Source organism: Amblyomma maculatum, chromosome 2 (assembly GCF_055883805.1).
Source record: "Amblyomma maculatum isolate TAMU_Amacu chromosome 2, ASM5588380v1, whole genome shotgun sequence".
In the NCBI taxonomy this organism is placed as follows: domain Eukaryota; kingdom Metazoa; phylum Arthropoda; class Arachnida; order Ixodida; family Ixodidae; genus Amblyomma; species Amblyomma maculatum.
Window position 1 is genome coordinate 11,256,861 of NC_139345.1, and position 21,644 is coordinate 11,278,504.

A 21,644-nucleotide genomic window follows, 5' to 3' on the forward strand; every position below is an offset into this window, starting at 1 on the left:
TCGAGATTAAGCAGGATTCTGACAACGGCAGGTTTAGTGCATTTCAAGATGTGCTCAGACACAATCGGCATACAGTTTACGGTGCATTGGAGTGAAGTGCTGCATGTTGTTGTGATGCTTCTCTTTTTAACACTTCTCAGCCCGTGGGAAAAATTGTATTTTTGTTTAATGCAGCTAACATTTTTTTGCAGTTACCAGATCATGCTTGCTACTAAAGTGTACAGTGTTAAATTTTTGAGGAGGAAATTCTATTTCTAATGATGCTAGCTTTTTATCCACGAGGCTATGAAAACAATTTTTTTTTTTTCAGACAAAATTTGAAAGTAACGAAAAAAGCTATAAATATAGTGTATTTTCTTTTTCTCGTAGGTGAAACACAGATAAAAAGGTAATAATTTTCTGTGGCAAGGACTTCTGTACATATCAACATGTTATGTACAGAATATTTGGAGTTATGTGAAAAAATTTGATCTCTAGTGAAAATTGCACCAGCGGGCAAAGCAATGCTGAGGTTCCCACTGCGCGGCAGGGAAATGAAACAAAATGAGAACGGCTCTAGTTGTTGAACGTTTTGAAAGTGGGAAAGTTTGTATTTTGTTTACGTCTGCAGTGGGCCCTCAACAGGAATAGTTGTATGCAGGAAAGTGTTAACGTCGCATTCAGCTGTGTCTCTATTCCGAGTTAGCGTTATCAAGTGTCGCTATCTCCCTGACTGCACGTCATATGATTGGTTGAAACACTGGAACCGGATGTGAGTTTGGTTGCCACCACTTCTGGTTCTGGCATTTCCACCAATCAGATGACTTGAGGTCAGGAAGATAGCGACATTTCCGATAACGACCCAAACTCTGAATACAGCCACCTTGTTGATTTGCCATTGTGCAAGATGAGTGAAGTCACTCTGAGAGCCGTGAAGGTAAACTGCCTTTTGTAGACATTAAATTACTGATTTGCTTTTATGGACATGGTCTGTGGTCTTCTGTAACAGCATGACTCGTTGATTTTTGCTATAGGCATGTGCATGTTTCAGAATTTGGGCGGGGACTGCAAAGTTTATAATAGCACCTTCTATTCTATATCATCTGGGCATTGGGGAGTATGTGACAATTTTTATCTCAGCTGCAATTTTTTCTTCCATTGCGCTTGCTGCTCTGTCCCTGTACTGAGCTGCCTTAGGCAAATTGGGCTTTTCTTCGTTTTCAGATAACATGGGTATTGAATTGTTACCGTGATCGGGCTCATCAGCACTTCGTCTTTCTATATTATCGCTCCTCAAAGGTTTTTCTATTCCCTTTCAGTCCACTCTTGTAGTTGTGACAGGTCTCTCTATATTTGGAAAAAAATAAGAAGAAAACCCCCTTCATTTTTTTTCTTCTGGTTTTATGTGCAGTTGCTGCCAAGGGTGAGAGTGAGCCGGAGAGGAATGAAACCAGGAGCAAAGTTGATGAAGACCGAAAACATGAATATCCTTTTGTGGTACTCATTATGCATGTGTCTCCTGCGTTTGAATTGCTGTGAGCTGTGCTTTTTTTTTTCTGGCTGTAAGTTAGAGCTTCTGTTTTTGAGACCATCGGTGATTTTTCATTTTAATGCCTGTACAGTATTCTAGAAAACTTCACTTTTGAGAGAAGCTTTCTTTCATTAAATTGCTACTAAAAAACTGCCAGAAATTAGTAGTGCATGGCTTGCATAAGAAAGTGTTTCACTGTAGTAATAGAATGTGCTGGGAAGTTGGTTTCTCACTAACCTTCCCAGTTTGGACCATGATTAGCTGCATCTGGTTTTTGGTGCATTTTATGCAATATTTGTGTGAATGACTCCATTGTTATGTTTAGTACACCCTAACGTATCGGCATTCCTGCTCATTTGCTGCACTAAATATGTCCTCATTCTGGTAGGCTTCAGTGAATATGTGTAAAGTAACGCTAGCACTTTGTCGTTCTTTTAATAAATGCTTGCTTTTTAAGGTTATTGCTGTTTTGTATCATGTGCTACTGAAACACGTCTGCATACGCACCTGCATTTTGCTCCTTAGCTTTCAAATGAATGTGTTGATCTGCTCCTTGAAATTACATAAAATTTTGCCTTACTTTGGACAGCAAACACAGTGCGGGTGCAAACCTTGCTGCTGGGGTTATTTCTGTGCTGTGGATGTGGTACCTGAAGCATAGTGATGTGCAGTATGTTTTGGTCAAGTTTTCAGCAGTGCTCAGACCAGAACATTTTCATCTTCAGGTTGTGGCACAGCAGTTTTCTTTTCTGAAATTGTTTCACATGTTGTGAGACGCTGTACTGCAGGAGTAGGTTAGGTTGTTCTATACAGTCCAGAAATTGCCGGCTTTACTTGTTTTCCTTAACCATGGCTGCACGATTGAGGCTGCCATTGTGAGGATAATGAAGGCACGCAAGAAGCTGTCACACAACGTCCTTGTAACAGAGGTGAGTCATGCATTTGCAGCTTTTTAAGTACTGCATGTTGCATATTACCTAAGAAATTAAGAATGCGAGAGGCGAGTGTATGAGATGTCTTGAGAAAAAGAATATTTTGACAATAGAGGTGCACTGGTGGAGTGAAATGCGAGCTTTCTGGGCTGTGTGTTCTGAGGGGAACGAAAAGTAAATGCCCAAACATGATTAGTGCAGCTTTACATGATAGAAGATATTGAAGAGACATTGAAGGAGAATTGGCTAGGTTTTTGGATGATCACCTTGGTGGTAGGTAGGAGAATGGCTTTTAATCATTCAGCTAGGTGTTGGATGCCATCACAAGCCTGAGCCACAAAGCATGCCCAATGCAAGTGGGCAGCAATGATGTTCTGTTGGGGAAACCTTATGGGCAAAGCTTTTAATGGCTCATACTTGCGGCCATGACTGTCCGTCCAGCCACGATAATGTCACGCCTTAACTAGGCTAGTGACTAACTAGTCTCTAACCAGTACTTAATGACCAACTAGTCACTAACTAGTACTAATTAGTCATGACTAACTAACTAGTCATGGGTAATGACAGAGACGACTGTGACTATGGCGTCATCGGCCATGACGCCATGGCTGGATGTGACGTCATTATCAGCCACGTCTAATAACAGGAGCTGACGTCATAATGATGTCACATCCTATCATGATGTCAGCAGGCGATTCAGCATATACGAAGCTGATCCCGCCGGGCGTCCGATCCAGGCATCCATGCGGCGCCTCATTTGGCGCTTCCTCAAATGACGCACCATACTGCATATAGAAGCAGATGTGGTACTGTAGGCATCAGCGGTGTTTTAGATTTAGTTACTGGGAAAAAAAAGGTGCAGTATCTCAAATCTCCATGGACACCTGAACAGAGCAGTAAGGAAAAGGAGGAAGGTGGGAGTGAAAGAAGAGAGAGAGAGAGAGGTGCCGTAGTTGGAGGGCTGCAGACCACCGCGCTATAAAGGCTTTTGCCTCATCACACTTTAATGGTCCAAAGTGCCCCCAAGCAGTTTTCTTTTCTGGGGAATCAGGAATAAAATTGTGCAAAAATAATTTTTGCAGTTTTGGAAGATTTTAAGAACAATTTAAGTTAAAGTTGCTTCACGTTCTCAGAATGACCAGTTTTCAAGTTTGTGCAGGGTACTGGGCCTGAATTAGGAATTTTTGGGTTTCACTGAGGAAATGTTTGGTTAGGTCACGGGACATTAGTGGCATGTATGTAGCCGAGCAGTGTCTTGGGTGAATGAAGATATGAATGGAATATTGAGCATAGGACATTGAAAAATAAATGTGTAGCACTGAATTGAACCAGAGTTCATTTGTATCTCTGCAAGTAAAAGAAAAATGTACATTGCTATCTCGCACTCAGGCAAGCACACTTCTCTGAAACTTCCAAAACTTATTGACTGCTGTGGTTGGTTGTGATAGTTCGCATTTGCAAAATGTCCTTTGACCATTGCGTGACAGCTCTCTGCACCTTAGAAAAGCAGTGGCGAGATGGGAGCTAAGCAACGGCTCGCATACACTCCTACGCTGTCATCTTGGTAACTGCTTTAATCAGAATTAGGAAACTCATATATATCAAGAAGAAGCGTGGATAAAAGCTTCAGAGCCAACCTGTGCCTAGCTCTAGTACAGCTGCACTGGCACACTGTCATCTCGCCACAGTTTCATTTCATAGCGAGCACGCAGTAAGTGCAAGCTGCTTGCTCATTCTCGAGAAATCGGGCCTTAAGTTGCCAAGCTAGAATCAAGATGAAGCAAAGGAGGCATGGCATCAGCATGAGTGATTATTGACGTGGCCAATCTTAAGGCATGAGGATCTTACAAACTCATTTTTATTTTTCAAAATATCTTGTTGAAACCTAGCATGCAAGTGCAGATTGGAGTGCCGCTTTCAAATATACATTTCGATTTCACATAGTATCTCATCTCGAGGATAAGATAGGAGTACAATAATTATCCTTAGGTCTTTTCTTATGGGCTATCATGGTGATTTCTCTCATACAGGCATTTAAAAGGTCCACTGCACGTCTTAAAGCTTTAGTTTTTTTCCCCTAATTGTGATATATTAGCAATTAGACTAAATTTTGGCTAATTACTACCACATACTTTTTTTTTTTTTACAGCTTTGGTGTTTATTCATGATCAAGAAAATGACATTTTATGATTTTTCTTAGCTTTAGCATGTTTGGTGGATGTTTTGAAATATGTGCTTGTTTCTAAAGGAGAAATTACCATAATGACACGTAAGAAACAGACATATTATTTTGCCATATCACCTCTTCCTGATTTTATGAGATTTAAAATCTGAATGCATATTTGAAATCTGCATTCTATTCTGCATCTGCGTGTTAAGTTTCAGCAAGGTAGTATGTTGAAAACCAAAGGAAAAGGTTTGAAGACTCTGTTCCTTGCTGCATGCCCCGCAGTCAGCATGTCGGTGGTGTCGCAGCCTGCACATTGTACATTGCCACATTAGGTGCCCCTTTGCCCAATAGTGACATGATTGAGTGGTAGCCAGTGATCGTGACACGGGCTGCAGGTGGGTAGCAAAAACCACTGCCACCCACTGTGGGGGGGCCCTTCCAAGTCTGAAATGTTGGCCAGCAACTGTGTAATACTGCGTGCCTTTGTGTTGAGCCGTGCTGCCATTGCCATGTGATGTTTTAGTGAAACATTCCAACTTCTTTTGTACCAGGTGACCAGCCAGCTGCGGTCAAGGTTTTATCCCAGCCCTGTAGTGATCAAGAAGAGGATTGAAGGCCTTATAGAGAGGGAGTACCTTGCTAGGACTGCTGAAGACAGGTACGGGCCTTTTTCAGTCGTATGTGCACATTACTTGGAAAGCCTGCTTAAGTGGCATTGGTTACTCATTGACCTTTTGCTGAGCATTTTATTGTTTGCTTACAGGAAGGTGTACACCTATGTGGCGTGAAACCTGGAGTGCTGCACTCTGTGGCACGATGGCACCCGGTGCCTGTGACTGCGCACGTGCTGTTATTCATCGGAGCAGAATGGCAGCGCCCCTAACCACACAACCAAAACTAGAAGACTGGATGGAAGCTGAACCTTTTACTGCCCATTCTCTTTTGGTCACTGCAGAGAACGAAAAAAAAATTCAATTTTTGCGTTTTGTTCGAAAAGAAAAGGGATAGCTGTGAAGATATTCGTGACGATCTTCCTCAAAAACATAGCTGTATAGCGAAATCCACACTGATCTAGATTTGCTTGTTTCTTGCCTGTTGTGGGACAAATTATTCCAGCATAGCAGGCGGTAAGATTGGCTGTACAGGTGGCACAGGGATAGGCAGTGAAAATTGTGCACCATTTCTTCATTACTCTCAAAATTACTCTCTGCTTACTCTGCCAATGGCCACATTTGTAAGGGCAGTACTAACCCAAGATTAAATATGGGATGCTAATTTGTACAGGCTGTGCATAATTGGACACATGGTTTCTCTTTTGTCTGTTTGCATGTGTGTCTGTGTGTATGGATAATTGCACTTTTCTTTTGTGCCATTAGCATGCGAGAATGGACCCCTTTGTATCAGCTAGTGTAAGCTATTTATTTTGTCTTCATTTGACATTTGGGCAGTGTCCGAGCACTGCTGTTCAAGAAAAATGAAGTACAGGTGTTCTTTTTGCAGTTAGTGATGCGAAAAAGTGCTTTTAGCCGTGACTAGTTTTTGATCAGCGTTTGGTAGAGTAAGATTTTGATGGCGAGGAGAGGATGCTTTGTTTGTGGGCAACAGTGGCTATCCTGGCATCTGCCTGTATGATGAATTCTACACACATTGCCTAGTAAAATGTTGTAAATGCAGCTGGTAGTTGGGATGAATGGGTGTAGGTGAAAGCCTAGGCACCAAAGAAGCATTGTCGAGCAATTTCACATTTGTCAGTACCAAGTGTGCATGTGATTATCGAATGGTCAATGCCATTTTTCTGAAAGGTTTGTCACAAGAGTGTACATTTTGTTCCTGTGCTGTACACTGCGTATTGTACAGAAATCTAGCATTTTTGGTCTCGAAGATACTATTGGAAACATTTTTTGGAGTATTCACTGCCACAAGCAGTGTATTGACCCACAAGCCTTTTTCCGGTTCAAGCCTCCTGGGAAGGGGGGGATGTGGGGAAAGGTAGGGGGTGCCTTTTTTTATTGCTTCATTTACTGTTGTACATAGCGTTGTGTGATGTACATAAATTGCCTCAGTAAAGGATTTTCTTTCTTGTGTGGATGTGTGGTAAATGGTGCTCTCAAGGTAATATAGGTGCTACGTGTATTCACACCACAGCGAACATGTTTATAATATATACCATGTCTCAGCAAACAAACAATCTAAATATAGCGAGTTCACAATAGAAATAAAATATTTTCAGAAACAAATTCTTGGATGTGGCAGACACATTTGGCTGCTATTGTTTTAATTATGCAGCTAATTAAAGCACTAATTTTTTAATTATTGCAGTTTGATGTTAGTCCCAATGGGGAGGTTGAAGCCGCGAGCAAGATGCCAATCAGTTTTAAGCTCTGCTCTGCATAGAAGCTGCTTTTTTTCTGTACGAAACAAACTGACGGCGAGAACGTGCAAGAAGCTCTGTACAGATGCCATGTGCAGTGACGGCATGATTCAGGGCTATGGGGCTCGGTTCGAAATGCAAGTGATACTGCACTATGTCATGTACAGGGTCGTCCACTCGTGAACATGCAAAGAGGTGGCTGCACCGTTCGGAGCACTGTTTGTCCATTACAGCAGCATATTAAGCAACTTCAAGCTGGCACTGAGGGATCTGGAGGCGTTGCTTTGTATGGCCTTGTCTGGCGCAATGGCACTTCGAAGAGAACGGCCACATGCTCTCGTGTTCACTCTAAGTAGACAACCCTGTACATTCTTTTGCCTCCTCGCTTGGTGCAAGAAAAAGACCAGTGATTGCCAACTTTGTGGTCGTTAATTTTTCTTTGAGCAGGCAGAATCTTGCACTGTTGTTCCTGCAACACATAGTCTGCGGATGTTGTGTATTTTTGGTTTTGTACGGACAGCATTTGATTTCCTTGCGCTGCAGGTCTTTAGAAATTAACTTTCTTTCAAAAACTGATGTTGCATAGTCTTTTTCACGGTTCTGAACTACCATTTGGGACTAACCACCCTAATGCAATAATGAAAGTTAATTACGGAGCAAACTGCATCGGCTGAGCCTGAGAGTTTGTTCCTGCAAATATTTTAAGCTTGTATTTAAAGAACTGCTTAACAGCGTTCACCGAAAAACTCTGCATGAACACATGTATTACTATACGTATATACTAAGGTAACAAGCTGAAATTGGTGCTGAAGCAAGTACCTGGTCAGGTGAAGGAGTGTCAAAAGCTAGGACCACATTTTTAGGAATTTACTGTTTACATTGATATCTCTGCCAACCTATGATGTACAGTAGAACCTTGTGAAATTGAAATTGCCAGGAATGGCAAATTTTTTTCAATGAGACTACAGATGAACAAGTACGAACTTGACCTTGCGGGAACAAATGTTTGAGAAAGTCAGTCATCGGCACCTGATCCTACTGATTGCCAACAAAAACCTGCCAAAAGTACTGTATGCATTAATGGCAAACAACATTAAATGATGCATATAATATATCCACACCCCCGTATCAACAAAGGTAAGCCGAAATTAGTGCCAAAGTAGAACGCCATCTAAGGTAAAGAACTGTGCTAAAAGCTAAACCATCATTCTCAAAAGCAGCGCAAGAAAGACGAGCGCTCGTCCTTGTCCCCGTCTCTTTTGCGCTGCTCTTCTGAGGACTTGTGTATCAATACGCCCAACTTGCCACATTAACTAAACCATCATATTGTACGCCAGTAATGCACTGCTCCCTCTGCCATCTTGAAAAACGGCGTCCATTCTAACTGCTGGGAACAGCAATTTTTTTTTTTGCAACAATGGGACTACGGATTAGGAAGTACAAACCTGATTTTGCAGAAACGAAAGTTTATTTGAAAAAGTCTATCACAGGCACCTGATTCTTATTGCGAACAAAAAAACCTGCCAAAAGTACTGTATGCATTCGCAGCAAACAACTTTAAAATGACGTGTTTCATATATCAACACACATTACTATATGCATATAAGTAGAACCTCGTTGATACATTCCCGGTTCATATAATTTCCAGTTTCATACATTGAAAAAGCGTGCAGTGAAGCATCTCCTATAGAGTTCCACTATTTTTATCACAGTTAATAAGTTCCCGGATAACACGCTTTCCCAGTTACTGTATTCAAATTTCGACAAACTGTGGTCGTATAATATGGTTTGTGATCAACCGGACATATGCTAACGAGCGCTTGCGACATGAAAAGCCGATCAGCGGCGATCACCCACAACAGTTTCTTTCCTGCAGTGCCTAGGTGCAACGGGGCGAAGCATCAAAGAAAGCCAACATACGAGGGGGCCCTTTCCACCAGAAATTTGACTTCATGAAGAGAAACGCAGTGCCTTCTTTTGCGATGCCTTAGGGGCATAAACCATTAGATAACTACAACTACAGTGAAAGCTCGTTAATTCGAAATGGTGCCATGACCGGCGCGGCGGCCAGCTGCTCCGGAGGGTAGGGGTTGGTGGTTGCGGCGGCTGCCTGTTCTCTTGCGCGCAACAACCGAAGCTTGAAACTAAATACTCGCCAATTCAACCACTGTTAGTTCGGAAATATGGATAGGTATTTCTGTCGGCGCAGTCCCAGCCAACGCACATGAAAGGCTATGAGGTCAAACAGGCTCTATGAGTTTCCAAACAAAAATCCAATTCTCTAAGCGGGAAATTTTTTTTTTTTGCTACAGTCGTTCTACCATTCATAAGTCATTAACGAAAGAAAGCGGTCAGTCGCGATCATGATGCCGGCTTTAAGCATCAGTCGCTTCAAAAGGCGCTTGCACTATCATGCGTTCCAATGATTGTGTGGCAGTGGACAACGGCTGCCCCAAACGCGACATGATAAAATGAAAATGAGTCTTGTGATAGCATATTGTTGAGAGAAATCACTTGCACTGAACCTTGGACGCTGGCCGGGGTCTCGAAATATTTCATGCCGTCAAGAAATTCATGCTAGTACCATTCGTGATTGCGGGGTTCAACTGTAATGCACAATTCAGTAAAAATGATATGGTGTACACCTTTTCTTGGACAGTTTCAACATAGCTACACACACGTGCTGTACTGATTATCAGCGGTTAGTTCTGTCTGGTTGCTGTAAATGCATTTTTACAACCAGGGTAAGCCCAGCTTCCATTTGGGCTGTAAACATCTGCTTGGGCCTTACACCTCCTGTTTTCTATTCGTGACCAGTGCTGTGGCTGTCACGGTGACCTGCACCAGGATCTGTGCTGTGTTTGCTGTGGCCTTTGCTGTGACTTGCTGAAGATTGTCTTGATGCTATTGCAAGGTCTAAGTACCGCTTCCCTTCGATATAAAGCATACTCTCTGCAAAGAAACAAACCATAACACATGTTCATCACATACAATCCAGACCGTGAGTCAAATGTTTCCTGATATGTTGCTAGTTTCAGTTTGTGATTGCAAAAGGATGAATGCTCACAATTCTGCACAAACTGCAAAACCAAAGATATAGCTGTCAGATGTTCACAGGGCATGCTGCAAGGTGACTAACTGCAAGGTGACTAACTGCGGGGTAACTGTCTTGGTGATAGAACTGTTGAGTCAGTAGGCGACAGAATAATTTTAGATCTTGCTATTGATTATTGCAAGTTTTTAATACCAATTATGTGGAGACCAGTACTGGTGGTACACGAAGTTTCTCTTATTGTCGTTGCTTGCTTGAAGCCACAAGGCTAAAATGCATAATCCCATGATGCTTCACTCATTCAACCTTATAGCAACAAGATGCTGCAGCACTCGCTCTTCGTGTGACTTTTTATTTCCAATGACAAAACAAAGGATCAAAATTTGTTCTTAGCCTGCGAGTGTTCAGGTTTTGGCAGTTAGCAGACAGAAGTATCACTCATGATTTGGGCAGTTTGGCACAGACATTGCCCTGCAACATTTTTCTCCATCTCTATGTTCAGAACTAACCCAGTTTGAACTGCAAAAGTGGCTAGTAAACTTGTAAACAACGGGAAGTGGGGTGCTCGGGAATAATAGGCCCTCATTTGGGGGGGAAGTCTGGCACCGTAGGTGGCACGACACGCTTCTTTCAACAAGGGGGGGGGGTGTTGAAAGTTTTGAATAATTTTGTCCACCTGAGGTTTTATAACGTGCACTGACACTGCACAGTACATGGGCAACTTGCATTTTGCTGGGACTGAATACGGGTCCCCCGACTGAATAATCCAGCACTTGAGCCACTGACCCACCATGGCGAGGCCAGTTGACTGCAGAAGTATTACTACAACAATGTTTACGACCTCTGCCCCGTCACCTCTCCAGGCTTTCTTTTTTTTTTTTTTTTTTTTTTTTTTTTTTTTTTTTTTACCGTCTTGCTGCTGCCATGCCCCATGAAGTCAAAAGCTCTTAAAGGGCTACTGTCCAGGAAATAGCCATTTAAGCAAAGGAGCCCAGTGCTTTGATTAGGTACCGGAGATAGTCTGTGCAAAATGATACAGCGATAAGCGCGCTGCAAGGCAGCAAAAATACAAATTAAAGCTCTCTCATCCTCCCCTTCGGGAAATTAGCTTCTCCGTTCTCTACGAGCTGCAAGGCTGCCGCCAGAGTAGCAAACGACATCCATTGGTCCGTCTCGCTGACTGACTGGTGAAGGATGAGTGTACAGTCGTGCCTCGTTAATATGGACACTTTGGTTTCCGACCAAAACTGTCCATAAAGCGAGTCATCCATAATAACGAGTCATGAATAAAAACAAAAAGGATTTTATTGAGAAAAAAGAATTGTAATTAACTACTGCTTTTGTACATAACGGTGTGCACTGGACTCAAAATTCCACAGAACAGCGGCAATTTTGAGTGTATTATCCTTGTCATTGTTGTCTTAAAAACTTCTAGTGCACTCTGAAGCGACTCGCTTACCATGACACCCGTGATGTTGGGCTTTGTGTTGGTCGAACTTTCGAGCACGAACTCCTCACTAGCCGATGAATCAGCGTCTGATTTTCTACTCACCGCCACTTCCAAAATGGCCTCTTCACTGAGCAAAGTAGCCGCTAAGTAGCTGCTTGAGATTCTCCTGAGGCGAGGAAACAGCTGAGCTGTCGATACTAGTCCCTCGCAGCTTGGATTGACTGAGATGGCTTTTGCCGCTTGTATTCACAGATTTCTTCGCGTCTACGTTCAGCTTTGTTCTTTTGCGTTTAAAACTCCCGCCTTGCCAAAAGCCAGACTCAAGTTGGGGGCTACAGGCTTCTGATGCTGTGCACGTTTTTGCCTAGTTATCCTTTCTGCCTTTCCGTTCCGATTCTTTCTTTTTTTGCCTTGTACTGTTTCTGTAAGGAAGCAAGGGAGTCAAGTTGGCAAGCTGCTATGCAGAGGGCTATCGAACATCTCATCTTTTCGGCGCCGTTTTTATGTGTTCCCATAAAACAAACACTGCAAGCTGAAGTACAGTTTAGAGCGACGGCTAGCCAACTACGACGGGTTCAGAACTTGTCAAGGCTGCATCGTTGACTCAAAGCGAAGCCGACGTACGGACCGCCTAGTGTGCAAAGTTTGTCAGTTCGGCAGCGCAACAGGGATGAAAACCAGGAGCATGAGAGGGAAGCGCGTCCAGGACGGGACGCCCGGTCCCGGTTGCGTATTCGTACGTCGCCTTTCTTTTGTCGCTCTACTTTGTGAGTGTGTCTTAACTCTCACCGAAAAGCGTTAACGGCTTCATGGAACACACATTGCGCTTTGGGAAAGAAAACTTCAGTTCCCACCGCCACTGTAGGCACTTGTCTTTCTTCCTGTCATTTCTTTCTTACGCTTTTACCGGCCTCTCTGTTCACGTTCAGCAGAATTTATTGCAACCACATGTTGCTGTTTTCCAGACTGCGGCGGCACTTCCGCTGCACCCAGAAATCTCCTGGTTCCCCCCTTTCGGGGTCTTTCTTAAGCTGACCCTCGGTTTTCTGTGTACGTTCCGCTCCGCTCTTGCGCTGACCCCCTCCCCCTCCCTTAGTACGGCGACACGCAGGCTTTGGTTCTTTCCTACCCCACAGGACTCGTTCAGGCATCCCGCCGTATCGGCTGTCGCGTAGGTTCGCGGGCGGCACGCCCTTTAACTGCGTTCGGACTCCTCTGCTTTTTTTCAAGCACTGTCCATATTAACGAGACAAAAATACATGGGCCCAAGTGGGGCGCGTGCATTTTTCCCCTGTCCATTGTCCGGACAGCGAGTTTCCATATTAACGAGGCATAAATACATTGAAAAGGTTTCGTCCCCAGAAAAACTGTCCATAATTCGGGTCGTCCATATTAACGGGGCACGACTGTACACCACTAATTGTATTCACTGCTTGCTGCGCGCTTTTCCCTCGCCATAGCCGGACTGAATGCAGCGGCGTGCGTTCCCTCGCCCGTTCTTTTTTCGCACACGCAGAGTAACACGCCTCACCTCCCGTCAAACGCGGAGGAGGAAGGAGAATTTGGCTTGCGGAGGCTAGACGACCAGGTAGGAGAGTGAAGAGCCTTTGCGAGGGAACGGGAGGAGAGAAACATGACAGAATTGGGTGATTGCAGTGGCTGTAAGTGCGTTATTAATTACTCTTTTCAAAAACATTTTGTGGCCTTGCGTTCTGGGGGCGAAGTCTCACAGTCGACGGGGAAGAAAACACTTTTGACCGGAGGGTGGACAGTGGCCTTTAAAGCTGGAGAGAAGCAGAGTGTCGAAGCAACTGCACACTAGTTTAATTTTATGGTATCTGCTGTCGCCAGACTGGACAGATAGAGCGCACGCAGTTGAAATGATGACACAATAGCCACTCGCAACAACACCTGCATTAAAGGGCAACTGCATCACTTTCTGACAATTCCTACAACACTGCGTTTGTGACGTCACAAACAGTACATCCGCGTTATTGGCCACTGCCCGTGCGGTCATAAAATTTTTAGGCTTGTATTTGGCTATCTCAGACATTTTATGTACCCCGTCATCATTTCCATACTTTATTTCCGCCATCCAACGCATGTGCGAATGCTTTTGTAATACTGTATGTGACGTCATCGTTTCGTCGACTGGAACGTCGTTTCTGGCCATGTAAGCAGCTTCGGTTTTGGTTTGCCGTTTTTCCTTTATTAAAATAGTTCTACTTGGGATTTCAGGACACACTGAGGAATGTGAACCAATCAAAAACTCTAAATGTTTACTGAATTTTAAGCACCCAATGTCTTTTATTTCCCCTTCATGGATCACTGCCTTGTCGTGGCGGAGGGGCTTGCGAAACTCGATGAAGTCGTGAGTTCTGCTGTGTAGGGCCACCCAAGACAGACAGGCCACAGCAGAGAGTTCTGACAAAATGTGATCCACTGGAGAAGGTAATGGCAACCCACTCCAGTATTTTCTGCCAAGAAAACCCTATGGCCAGTCACAATAACATTAATGAAGTTATGTGATATTAGGAAGATAGTGACAGACCGTAAAGCGTGGCGTGATATGGTCCATAGGGTCGCAGTGGGAATTTGCTCTCTAAGGGGCTCAACTCTGCAATGGCATAATTGCTTCAGAAAGTTTTGACTGAGAATTTTTCAATCGGTGCACCTTGTGTACTGGTGCTGGAGACCATAATCAGTAAGCACGATAGTGATTGCATGACAGCAGAACTGGTGTACCAAAAATTAGTATAAATCTCTCCTGTCAGACAGTAATTAAACATATGCCTTGCGAACAAAAGATTTAGTAGTCCGTGATTAGCACATTAAGAAACGTAGAATACTGAGCCACTGTCTTGTGAAAGAAACTAAAAACAGATCAGCAATACAGTAAAAGGTTGCTAATTCGAATTCCACGGGTCTGCTAAGCCAGTTTGAATTAAACAAAATTCGAATTAATGAAAGTCAGCAAAAATGAACGCGCTTGAAACGGGAAGGGCACGAAAAACATTTATTTGCCAAAAAAATCGGTTATCACCTTCTGCCTCTTTTCTCTGCGGGCAACAGTCGCCGCTCTATCTTCCAGAACGCGAATGCGATGCAGAGAGTCTTCTTCCCCCTCTTCAAAGCTGAAGAAAAGGCGCGCGACATTCAGCGCTTCCACTGCTTTCACCATGGACGGCCGCACAGGCACCTCTTCCTCTTCGTCGTCCTCATCTTCCGCATCTTCTGGGACAGAGCGCTCACCAACAGCTGCAGCAATAATGCCTCTTCATCAGATAGTGCACCGCACCCAGCTGCATCGCAGTCCACTTCAACGTAGTCATCAAAACTTACGTCCTGAAGCGCAGCACGCATCGCCACAGGCAGGAGTTCCTGGCTCTCGTTGTCGCCACCTTCCTCCAATCCAGTAACAAAGCCACAGTGGTGGAAGCAGTTCGCAATCGTAGATGGCGTTACCTGCTCCCATGCACGCACCAACAAGTGCATTGCTGACAGTAATGCGATGCTGTGGCTTTTTTAGTTATCTGTGCACCAAATCATGCGCTTGAGCCTATGACGCCTGTAGAAACACTTCATGTTTCTAATGACGCCTTGATCCATTGGCTGCAGGGTTGCAGTCGTGTTGGCGGGCAGAAACACCAATCTGGTAGCTTTCAGCTTGGCGTTGACCTTGTGCGCCGAGCAATTATCGACGATGAGAAAAACCTGTCGGTTGCTTAGCTCCATATTCCGGTCAAACTTCAGCAGCCACTTTTTGAACAACTCGCTCGTCATCCATGCCTTGTGGTTGGCGCCGTATTCGGTTGGCAGTGTTCAGATGTTTTTGAAACACTGGGGCTTATGTGACTTCCCAATCACAAAAAGTGGAACCTTCTCCATCCCGGTCATATTCGCGGCGACCAAAATGGTAATCCGCTTTTTGCTGCGCTAACCACCAGCACAGCTGTCCCCTTTGAATGTTATAGTTCTGTCCAGTTGAAGCTTGTAGAACAAAGCTGTTTCATCGGCATTAAATATGTCCTCTGCTGAGAAACTGTCCAAATACTGCCGCAGGGCACCGCTTAGCCACGTCGCACAAGTCTCCGCGTCCACTTCTTTTGCTTCATCGGACAGCACCCGGAAGACAAGATTATGTCCGTCTCTAAAGCGGTGGAACCATCCTTCGGAGGCAACAAAATCTTGCACATTTATGCGCAGGGCGAAATCGGCCCCTTCGCCATGATGATTGGGCTACTCAGGGGTATATTATTGCTTCTCATTTCCTTCACCCTTGTGATGACTGCGGTCTCAGCCTTGGGGTACTTTGCTGATCATAGCCTTTTCCTGCTGTTGGATAAATCCGATTTGTATGCATCCTCGATGGCCTTTCTATTGCGTACGTATATCGACAACGTGCTTGGCGGAATACCATGCTTTTTCGTGATTTCCACTTTGCTATCTTCCCTTGGTCCACTTCAAGCAAAATATCCACTTTCTCCTGCACCATTTTGGCGCGGTATTTTCCGCGTGAACACATCTCACGGACACAAGCTCGAGGCAAGCAAAACTAGCACTCACAACACCAATCGTCTCTTGGAGTCGCTCGCTGCACAAAGAAAAAAGGCCTAGCCTGCCCAGTCTCCCAACTACGCCAGCGTGTCGACGGTTCTGCCACCTCTCATTCAGCCGTGAAAGCTTCGAACGGTGGTTTTCAACAACGCTTGGCAGCGTGCAGTTCGAATTATCAGTGGCGGCGGCAATTTTTGAATGAATTAATGAGCTGTTATACACATTGACTTCTATGCAGTGTGGACCGGATCACGACAATTAGTTGGAATTATTCAAACTGTCGAATTAACGAGTTGTGAATTATGAGCTTTTACTGTATATGAGGGTAGCCTGCTTTTCATCAAAGGACACATCAAAGTCAGTTTAAGCTATTGTAAAACATTACTAACATCTTTGAAATAAAAAAACAATGTAAGTTCTGTGTGCAAAAAAAATCAGCAGCCATGTGAGGATGCGATCATGTGGTGCAACAAGCTAGCAGTTCTGTTTGTTATATGTAATTTTCAGTCGCAAATCAAAACTGTAAATCCTTTCTTCTTGAACACTAGAATGTTCAGTGCTTACAATGTGAGGCAACACTTTTTTATTTCAAACTATAATCTTGTGACATGTTTCGGGCAGTGGACAGTTCCTTCAAGAAAAAGCCTTTAAATTCAAGCAAAAATGTGGTAAGCCTGTAGCATTATATAATGCAGGCGCGGCCAAACACAGTGTATGTTTTGATACTAACTGGGCATGCTTTGATTCAGCATGAACAAAGGGGTCGTGCACAAAGCATTCCAGCTTACCAGGATAAGATCTGGGGACCACTCTGGGTGCTGGACTATTTCCATCAAGGCAAAAAGTGAAGTGGAAAACATTAGTGATTTCCTTTGTGCCTTTGTCAGGTTTGATCACAGTTGCGTTTACATTCAACTGCATGAAGTTCTCCCTCGAGTACACCACCTGTGGGGAAAAACAACAAAATGGGGACTGATTCAGAGAAACAAACTGAATGTGCAACAGCCAGCCAGAATAGAGGCAGGCAGCTCCTAATTTCCATTACATATTTCCAGCTAACTTCTGGAAATTTAACACATCTGGCCTTATACTTTTTACATTATTACCTTAAAAGATTATTGCGTAACAGCTGGTGTCCACTAGCATAGGTTCAAGAAGCAATCAATTATGTGCATTTGACCTCATCACAAGTCTCAAAACGTGTCCACGCTCCTTGGATTACGAGAGACATTCTTCAGCTAAAAAGAAAAGTATCAAGACATAAAGTTAGGCAACGATGCTCAGTGAACAGAATGTTACCAGAGAACTTAACTGACGCTAAGTAAAAGGTTGAAATTAATGACTAAGGATTCGAAAGACAGGTTTTATAACATCACGATGAGTAAATATCTTCGCGAATCTCATCACGTTTTGAAGACACCTGTCGGCAACAAAGACTACAATAAAAAGAATAAACACACCGCGGGGTGTAACAGAAAATGAGGTTGAAATTGCGGAGGCGTTTAACACCTTTTTTTGCAAATGTTTTTACTTTGGATGACGGAAAGCTGATACAGTTCATTCCGCACATTAATCTACGGGAACTAGATGAGCTGCAATTGACATATGAAGAAATAGTGGCTTCTCTGCTAAAGTTAAACACTTCGAAGGCTGCAGGTCCGCATGGAATACCAAATTTATCTTTAAGGAGGTACGCCGAATAAACTGCTAGATATCTCTTCGTGATCTTTAACAAATTATTTAACACGGGTGCGCTTCCAGATGACTGGAAAATCAGTAAAGTCACACCAGTTTATAAGAATGGAGACACTACTAATGTTTCCAATTTTAGACCTAATGCACTAACATCAGTATGCTGCAAAATTTTAGAGCATATAATATCCAAAAATATTCATAAGTATCTAAATCGCAATAGTTATTTTAGTGACTATCAACACGGCTCCTGGGAGGGCTTATCAATGGTGACGCAACTAATGGAATGTGTGCATGATTTTTGCAAAGTAATTGATGGCAGGGGTCAGATGGATAAGGTATGCTTTTAAATTTCAGTAACGTCGCAAGTTTACTGAAATTTAAAAGCGCAGTGATGCCAGCCTCAGCAAAGCTCTTTGATACTACCAGTTGCGAAATTTTCTATAGGCCCCATGCATCAAAGAATGGCGGTTTGCGAGGCACCTTAGGTCACGGTAGGTCTAGAGGGAGAACACGCTTCTCTTAGCGAAAATGTTTAGATAACAGCCATAGAGCTAATTAAGAGGAGACGCGTGTCTTAAAACTGTCGAAAACTGTCAAAAATAGATTTTGAGTAAAAATCATTTTCAGAACGTTTATCCTTTCGAGCACCTGCACTCAAATTATTAATGCTGAATTCGGTCAGGAAATGCGATAAAATCGGCTTTCAAAAAGTCGCGGCAGCCAAACAAAGCATGAAAGTAACAATTCATTGAGCTAGTTTAAATTACAAAATATGGCATTAAATCAAGAGCTTTTGGATTCTGCACACTCCTGATGAGGCGAAGTTCAGTTTGTGCTTAAGTGATCTCAGCCCAACGGGGTCTTTTAAGAGAGCCACGAAAAACAGACTTCACTAAAGAGCACGACTCCAAGAAGTTTGTAGGCTATCTTTTGAGAACTGCTACAGTGTACTCTTGTGAACAAAAAGCCAGCACTTGTCCATCCATGCCGAACTGCATGCGGGCACCAACTGACGAAGCACTCCTGGTGTCAAGACTGGTGCAATTCACCGCATAACGACGCACTCAAATGCAGTGTGCCTGTCCCGACACCAGGAATGTTTCAACAGGAACAGGTAGCACCTGTATGCAGTTAGGCATGGATCAGCATGCTGCCAAGGATATTGTACTTTTGTTCATGACAGCAGTTGCAACGTGCTTTGCTCAGCGGTCTCAACAAGCCATTGGTGTCGGATACCTGTGCTTCGTAGTGGAGAAGAGAGCCCAACTCCACTGGCTTCCTGAACCAGATGTCAGCTGTGTGGTATGTTTTGGGCCGGCGTCCACTGTAGAACAGAAGGTTACTGTTGCACATAAATGCCATATTTATTTTTTTATCATTAAGAAATAGCTTCTTTATGGCAACTTGCACATTAACAGAAAAATGTAATAATGCAGAGCCCCTCTACAGTAAAGTTACTGGAGCAGGCAAAAATCTTTACTACATCAGGGTCTTTATTATATAAGTTGCTGGTGAAGACATGGCCCTGAAGATGCTCTCTGGCAATTAAATGGCTACTTACCAAACACATCTTGTTGATTTATAAAGGAAACACTCTGGAATATCTTTCCCCTTTGCTTGTCATCTATTTATGTGACTTTTTTTTTAGTTATTAGATTTTATATTTACATCTTGTGGAAGTACTGCTTTAGCATGGAGGGTCATTCCATGTGAAACATCTCAGCCCCAAAAGCGACCACCGCCAACTCTTCTGAGAGTTTGGGCGTGTTGGGAGTTGTGCGAAATGCCTTTCATAGAAATATTTTTCTCGAGAAACATTTTTGGTGATGTATGCTTTCTTTTCTGCAAGGAAGCAAAAATTGTTATAAGAAAATTTTTTTTTAATCATGCGCTAAACAAGTTGCAACAAGAAATACTTTTTTAGAATACTTCCCTTGAATTGTTCGTTCATGTGTCTTCATGAATGAAGCAACTTAAGAATTTCTCACATTTTCTATGGTCACTAATTATGCAAAATAAGTGGTGGTTTACGAATTTCTTTTCCAATAACCTCAGCAACGTTTCAGCCAAGGTAATTTTTTTTCCACTTTCATAGGATGATGTAGTCAATGTATGAAATAATTTGAACTTGTTCAATGAAGCGGGCTTTAAGATATCATGTTCCAAACTTCGCTAAAAGCACATTTTTCTTGATAGTCAGGTGTGTATCGAGAGTAAAGGCCCTCCAGATAAAAATGCTCCAATAACTCAATATACACATCAGTGTCTCGGTGTTTAACCTAGAAAATTTTATGAGAGTAAACTTTGTTTAACCGGAAAAATAATTTCTTGAAGTCCATAACCAACCACAGTGGCAGGCACTACCAATCTGTGACTTCAAGACAGAACACGTACATGTCGCCACCTAACATTATGATTCACATACGCACCCGTGCTCTTTACGAAGCGGTGGTGGTTTGCGGGGTTTAACGTCTCAAAGTGACTCGGGCTATGAGAGATGCCGTAGTGGCTCTTTACGAAGTGAGTGTACGGCTGTGCCACTTCACATCAATGCAAGTACACCACAAGCGACATATCTTCACCGGTTTACTACATCTCCTTCTTAGGGCTCGGAGAGCTCAGTCAAATCAGCACAGCACCGGAGTGTGCGTTTACAGTGGCAGTCAGTGGCCAGCATTCGACAATTCTATTCGACATGGAGGCAAAATAATTTACCTCCTGTTTCACAGCATAAAAAATATCACATATCAAGGGGCTTACGGCACCTCATGGCAGGCGATTATTGCAGGCCTGCAAATTTGATTTCGGAACTTGGCAGCCACATTTCTTTGATCTTTTAATGCTATTTCTGGCTCGTGCAAATACAGCCTCCTGTGATTTACTCCTGTAGTGCTATTACCTCTGCAGCTTTGCTCTTGTTACCACATCTTCCAGTGTGGCGCGGAAAATGTCCAATGGACTTCGCATTTGAAGTCCTAAAAAAATTTAATTCTGCCAATAAAGTATGGTTTCTCTAAAGGAATTCTTTTTTTTCCCGTTTATTTTGACGAAGCTCTGTCAGAAGAATAATTAGATCTTTTTGCACCAAGCAGGTCTATCTTGGCACTATCTTGATAAATGGAAAGAAGCAGTAATGCAGGTTGGAGATATAGAGACCACTTCAATAAATACTTTCAATCGGTATTCGTAAGAAACACGAGCCAAAGCAACGCGCATGACTACGCACGTGATAAAGCACTTCTATAAGGCCACATTTACTCATATAACCAACAAACGAAATATAATTCCCTTTTCGTATAATATCGCAGGTCACAATTTGGTCAACATTGTTATGTTCAAGTATCTTGAGGTGTCAATTTCTCATGATCTTAGCTGGCACATAAAAAACTGTGCTTCCTAAGAGAAAACTTGGGTGAGCAAGGAAAGACGTGAAGCTTTTAGCATACAAATCTCTTATACAGCCTTCCCTAGAATATGCGTCAGTAGTACGAGCTCCTTATCAGAAGATTCTTTCAACTGAAATAGAAAACGTTCACAGACGTGCGGCGAAACTTATTTGTTTAAGATATAGAACACATTCTGTAACAGAGATGCTAAACTAGTAGGATCTAGAGACATTAGGATCTAGAGACATTTGAAACAAATCATACAAAGCAGATTAAAAATACTAACCAAATCATTCACGGTGAAGTTAACATTAATAAAAAAACATCTGCAGCCTCCTGGTAGACTGAGCTCCCGTCTCAGTCACCACAAACCAATTTGACCATGCTTGACCCAAACTAACATCATTTGCCGCTCATTCTTTCCTGACACTATTAAGCACTGGAATAAACTGGCCGCACATGTTGTCCAGTCTTCAAGTGAAGCGGCATTTACGAATGCACTTGGTGACTATCTAGAAATG

At 43.1% G+C, this 21,644-nt stretch overlaps 2 protein-coding genes across 3 annotated transcripts in view; one reads left to right on the plus strand and one right to left on the minus strand.

Moving 5' to 3' along the window:
• Cul3 (cullin 3) overlaps positions 1-6,696 on the plus strand; it is a 39,206-nt gene extending 32,510 nt beyond the window's left edge. The window contains exons 13-16 of the mRNA XM_084593212.1: positions 1,391-1,463; positions 2,370-2,439; positions 5,164-5,270; positions 5,376-6,696. Of these exons, the coding sequence (XP_084449338.1) occupies positions 1,391-1,463; positions 2,370-2,439; positions 5,164-5,270; positions 5,376-5,400 (275 nt within the window). The 3' untranslated portion in view covers positions 5,401-6,696. The remainder of the gene's footprint in view (positions 1-1,390; positions 1,464-2,369; positions 2,440-5,163; positions 5,271-5,375) is intronic.
• A 1,736-nt stretch (positions 6,697-8,432) lies between these two features.
• LOC146197938 (acyl-coenzyme A thioesterase 9, mitochondrial-like) overlaps positions 8,433-21,644 on the minus strand; it is a 43,640-nt gene continuing 30,428 nt past the window's right edge. The window contains exons 11-13 of one of the 2 annotated variants that reach the window (XM_084593215.1): positions 18,974-19,061; positions 16,831-16,987; positions 8,433-9,935 (exon numbers count right to left, since the gene is read on the minus strand). In XM_084593215.1, the coding sequence (XP_084449341.1) occupies positions 9,787-9,935; positions 16,831-16,987; positions 18,974-19,061 (394 nt within the window). In that variant the 3' untranslated portion in view covers positions 8,433-9,786. Of the gene's footprint in view, positions 9,936-16,830; positions 16,988-18,973; positions 19,062-21,644 lie in introns of those variants that run through there. The other variant, XR_014704916.1, reaches the window with a different exon arrangement.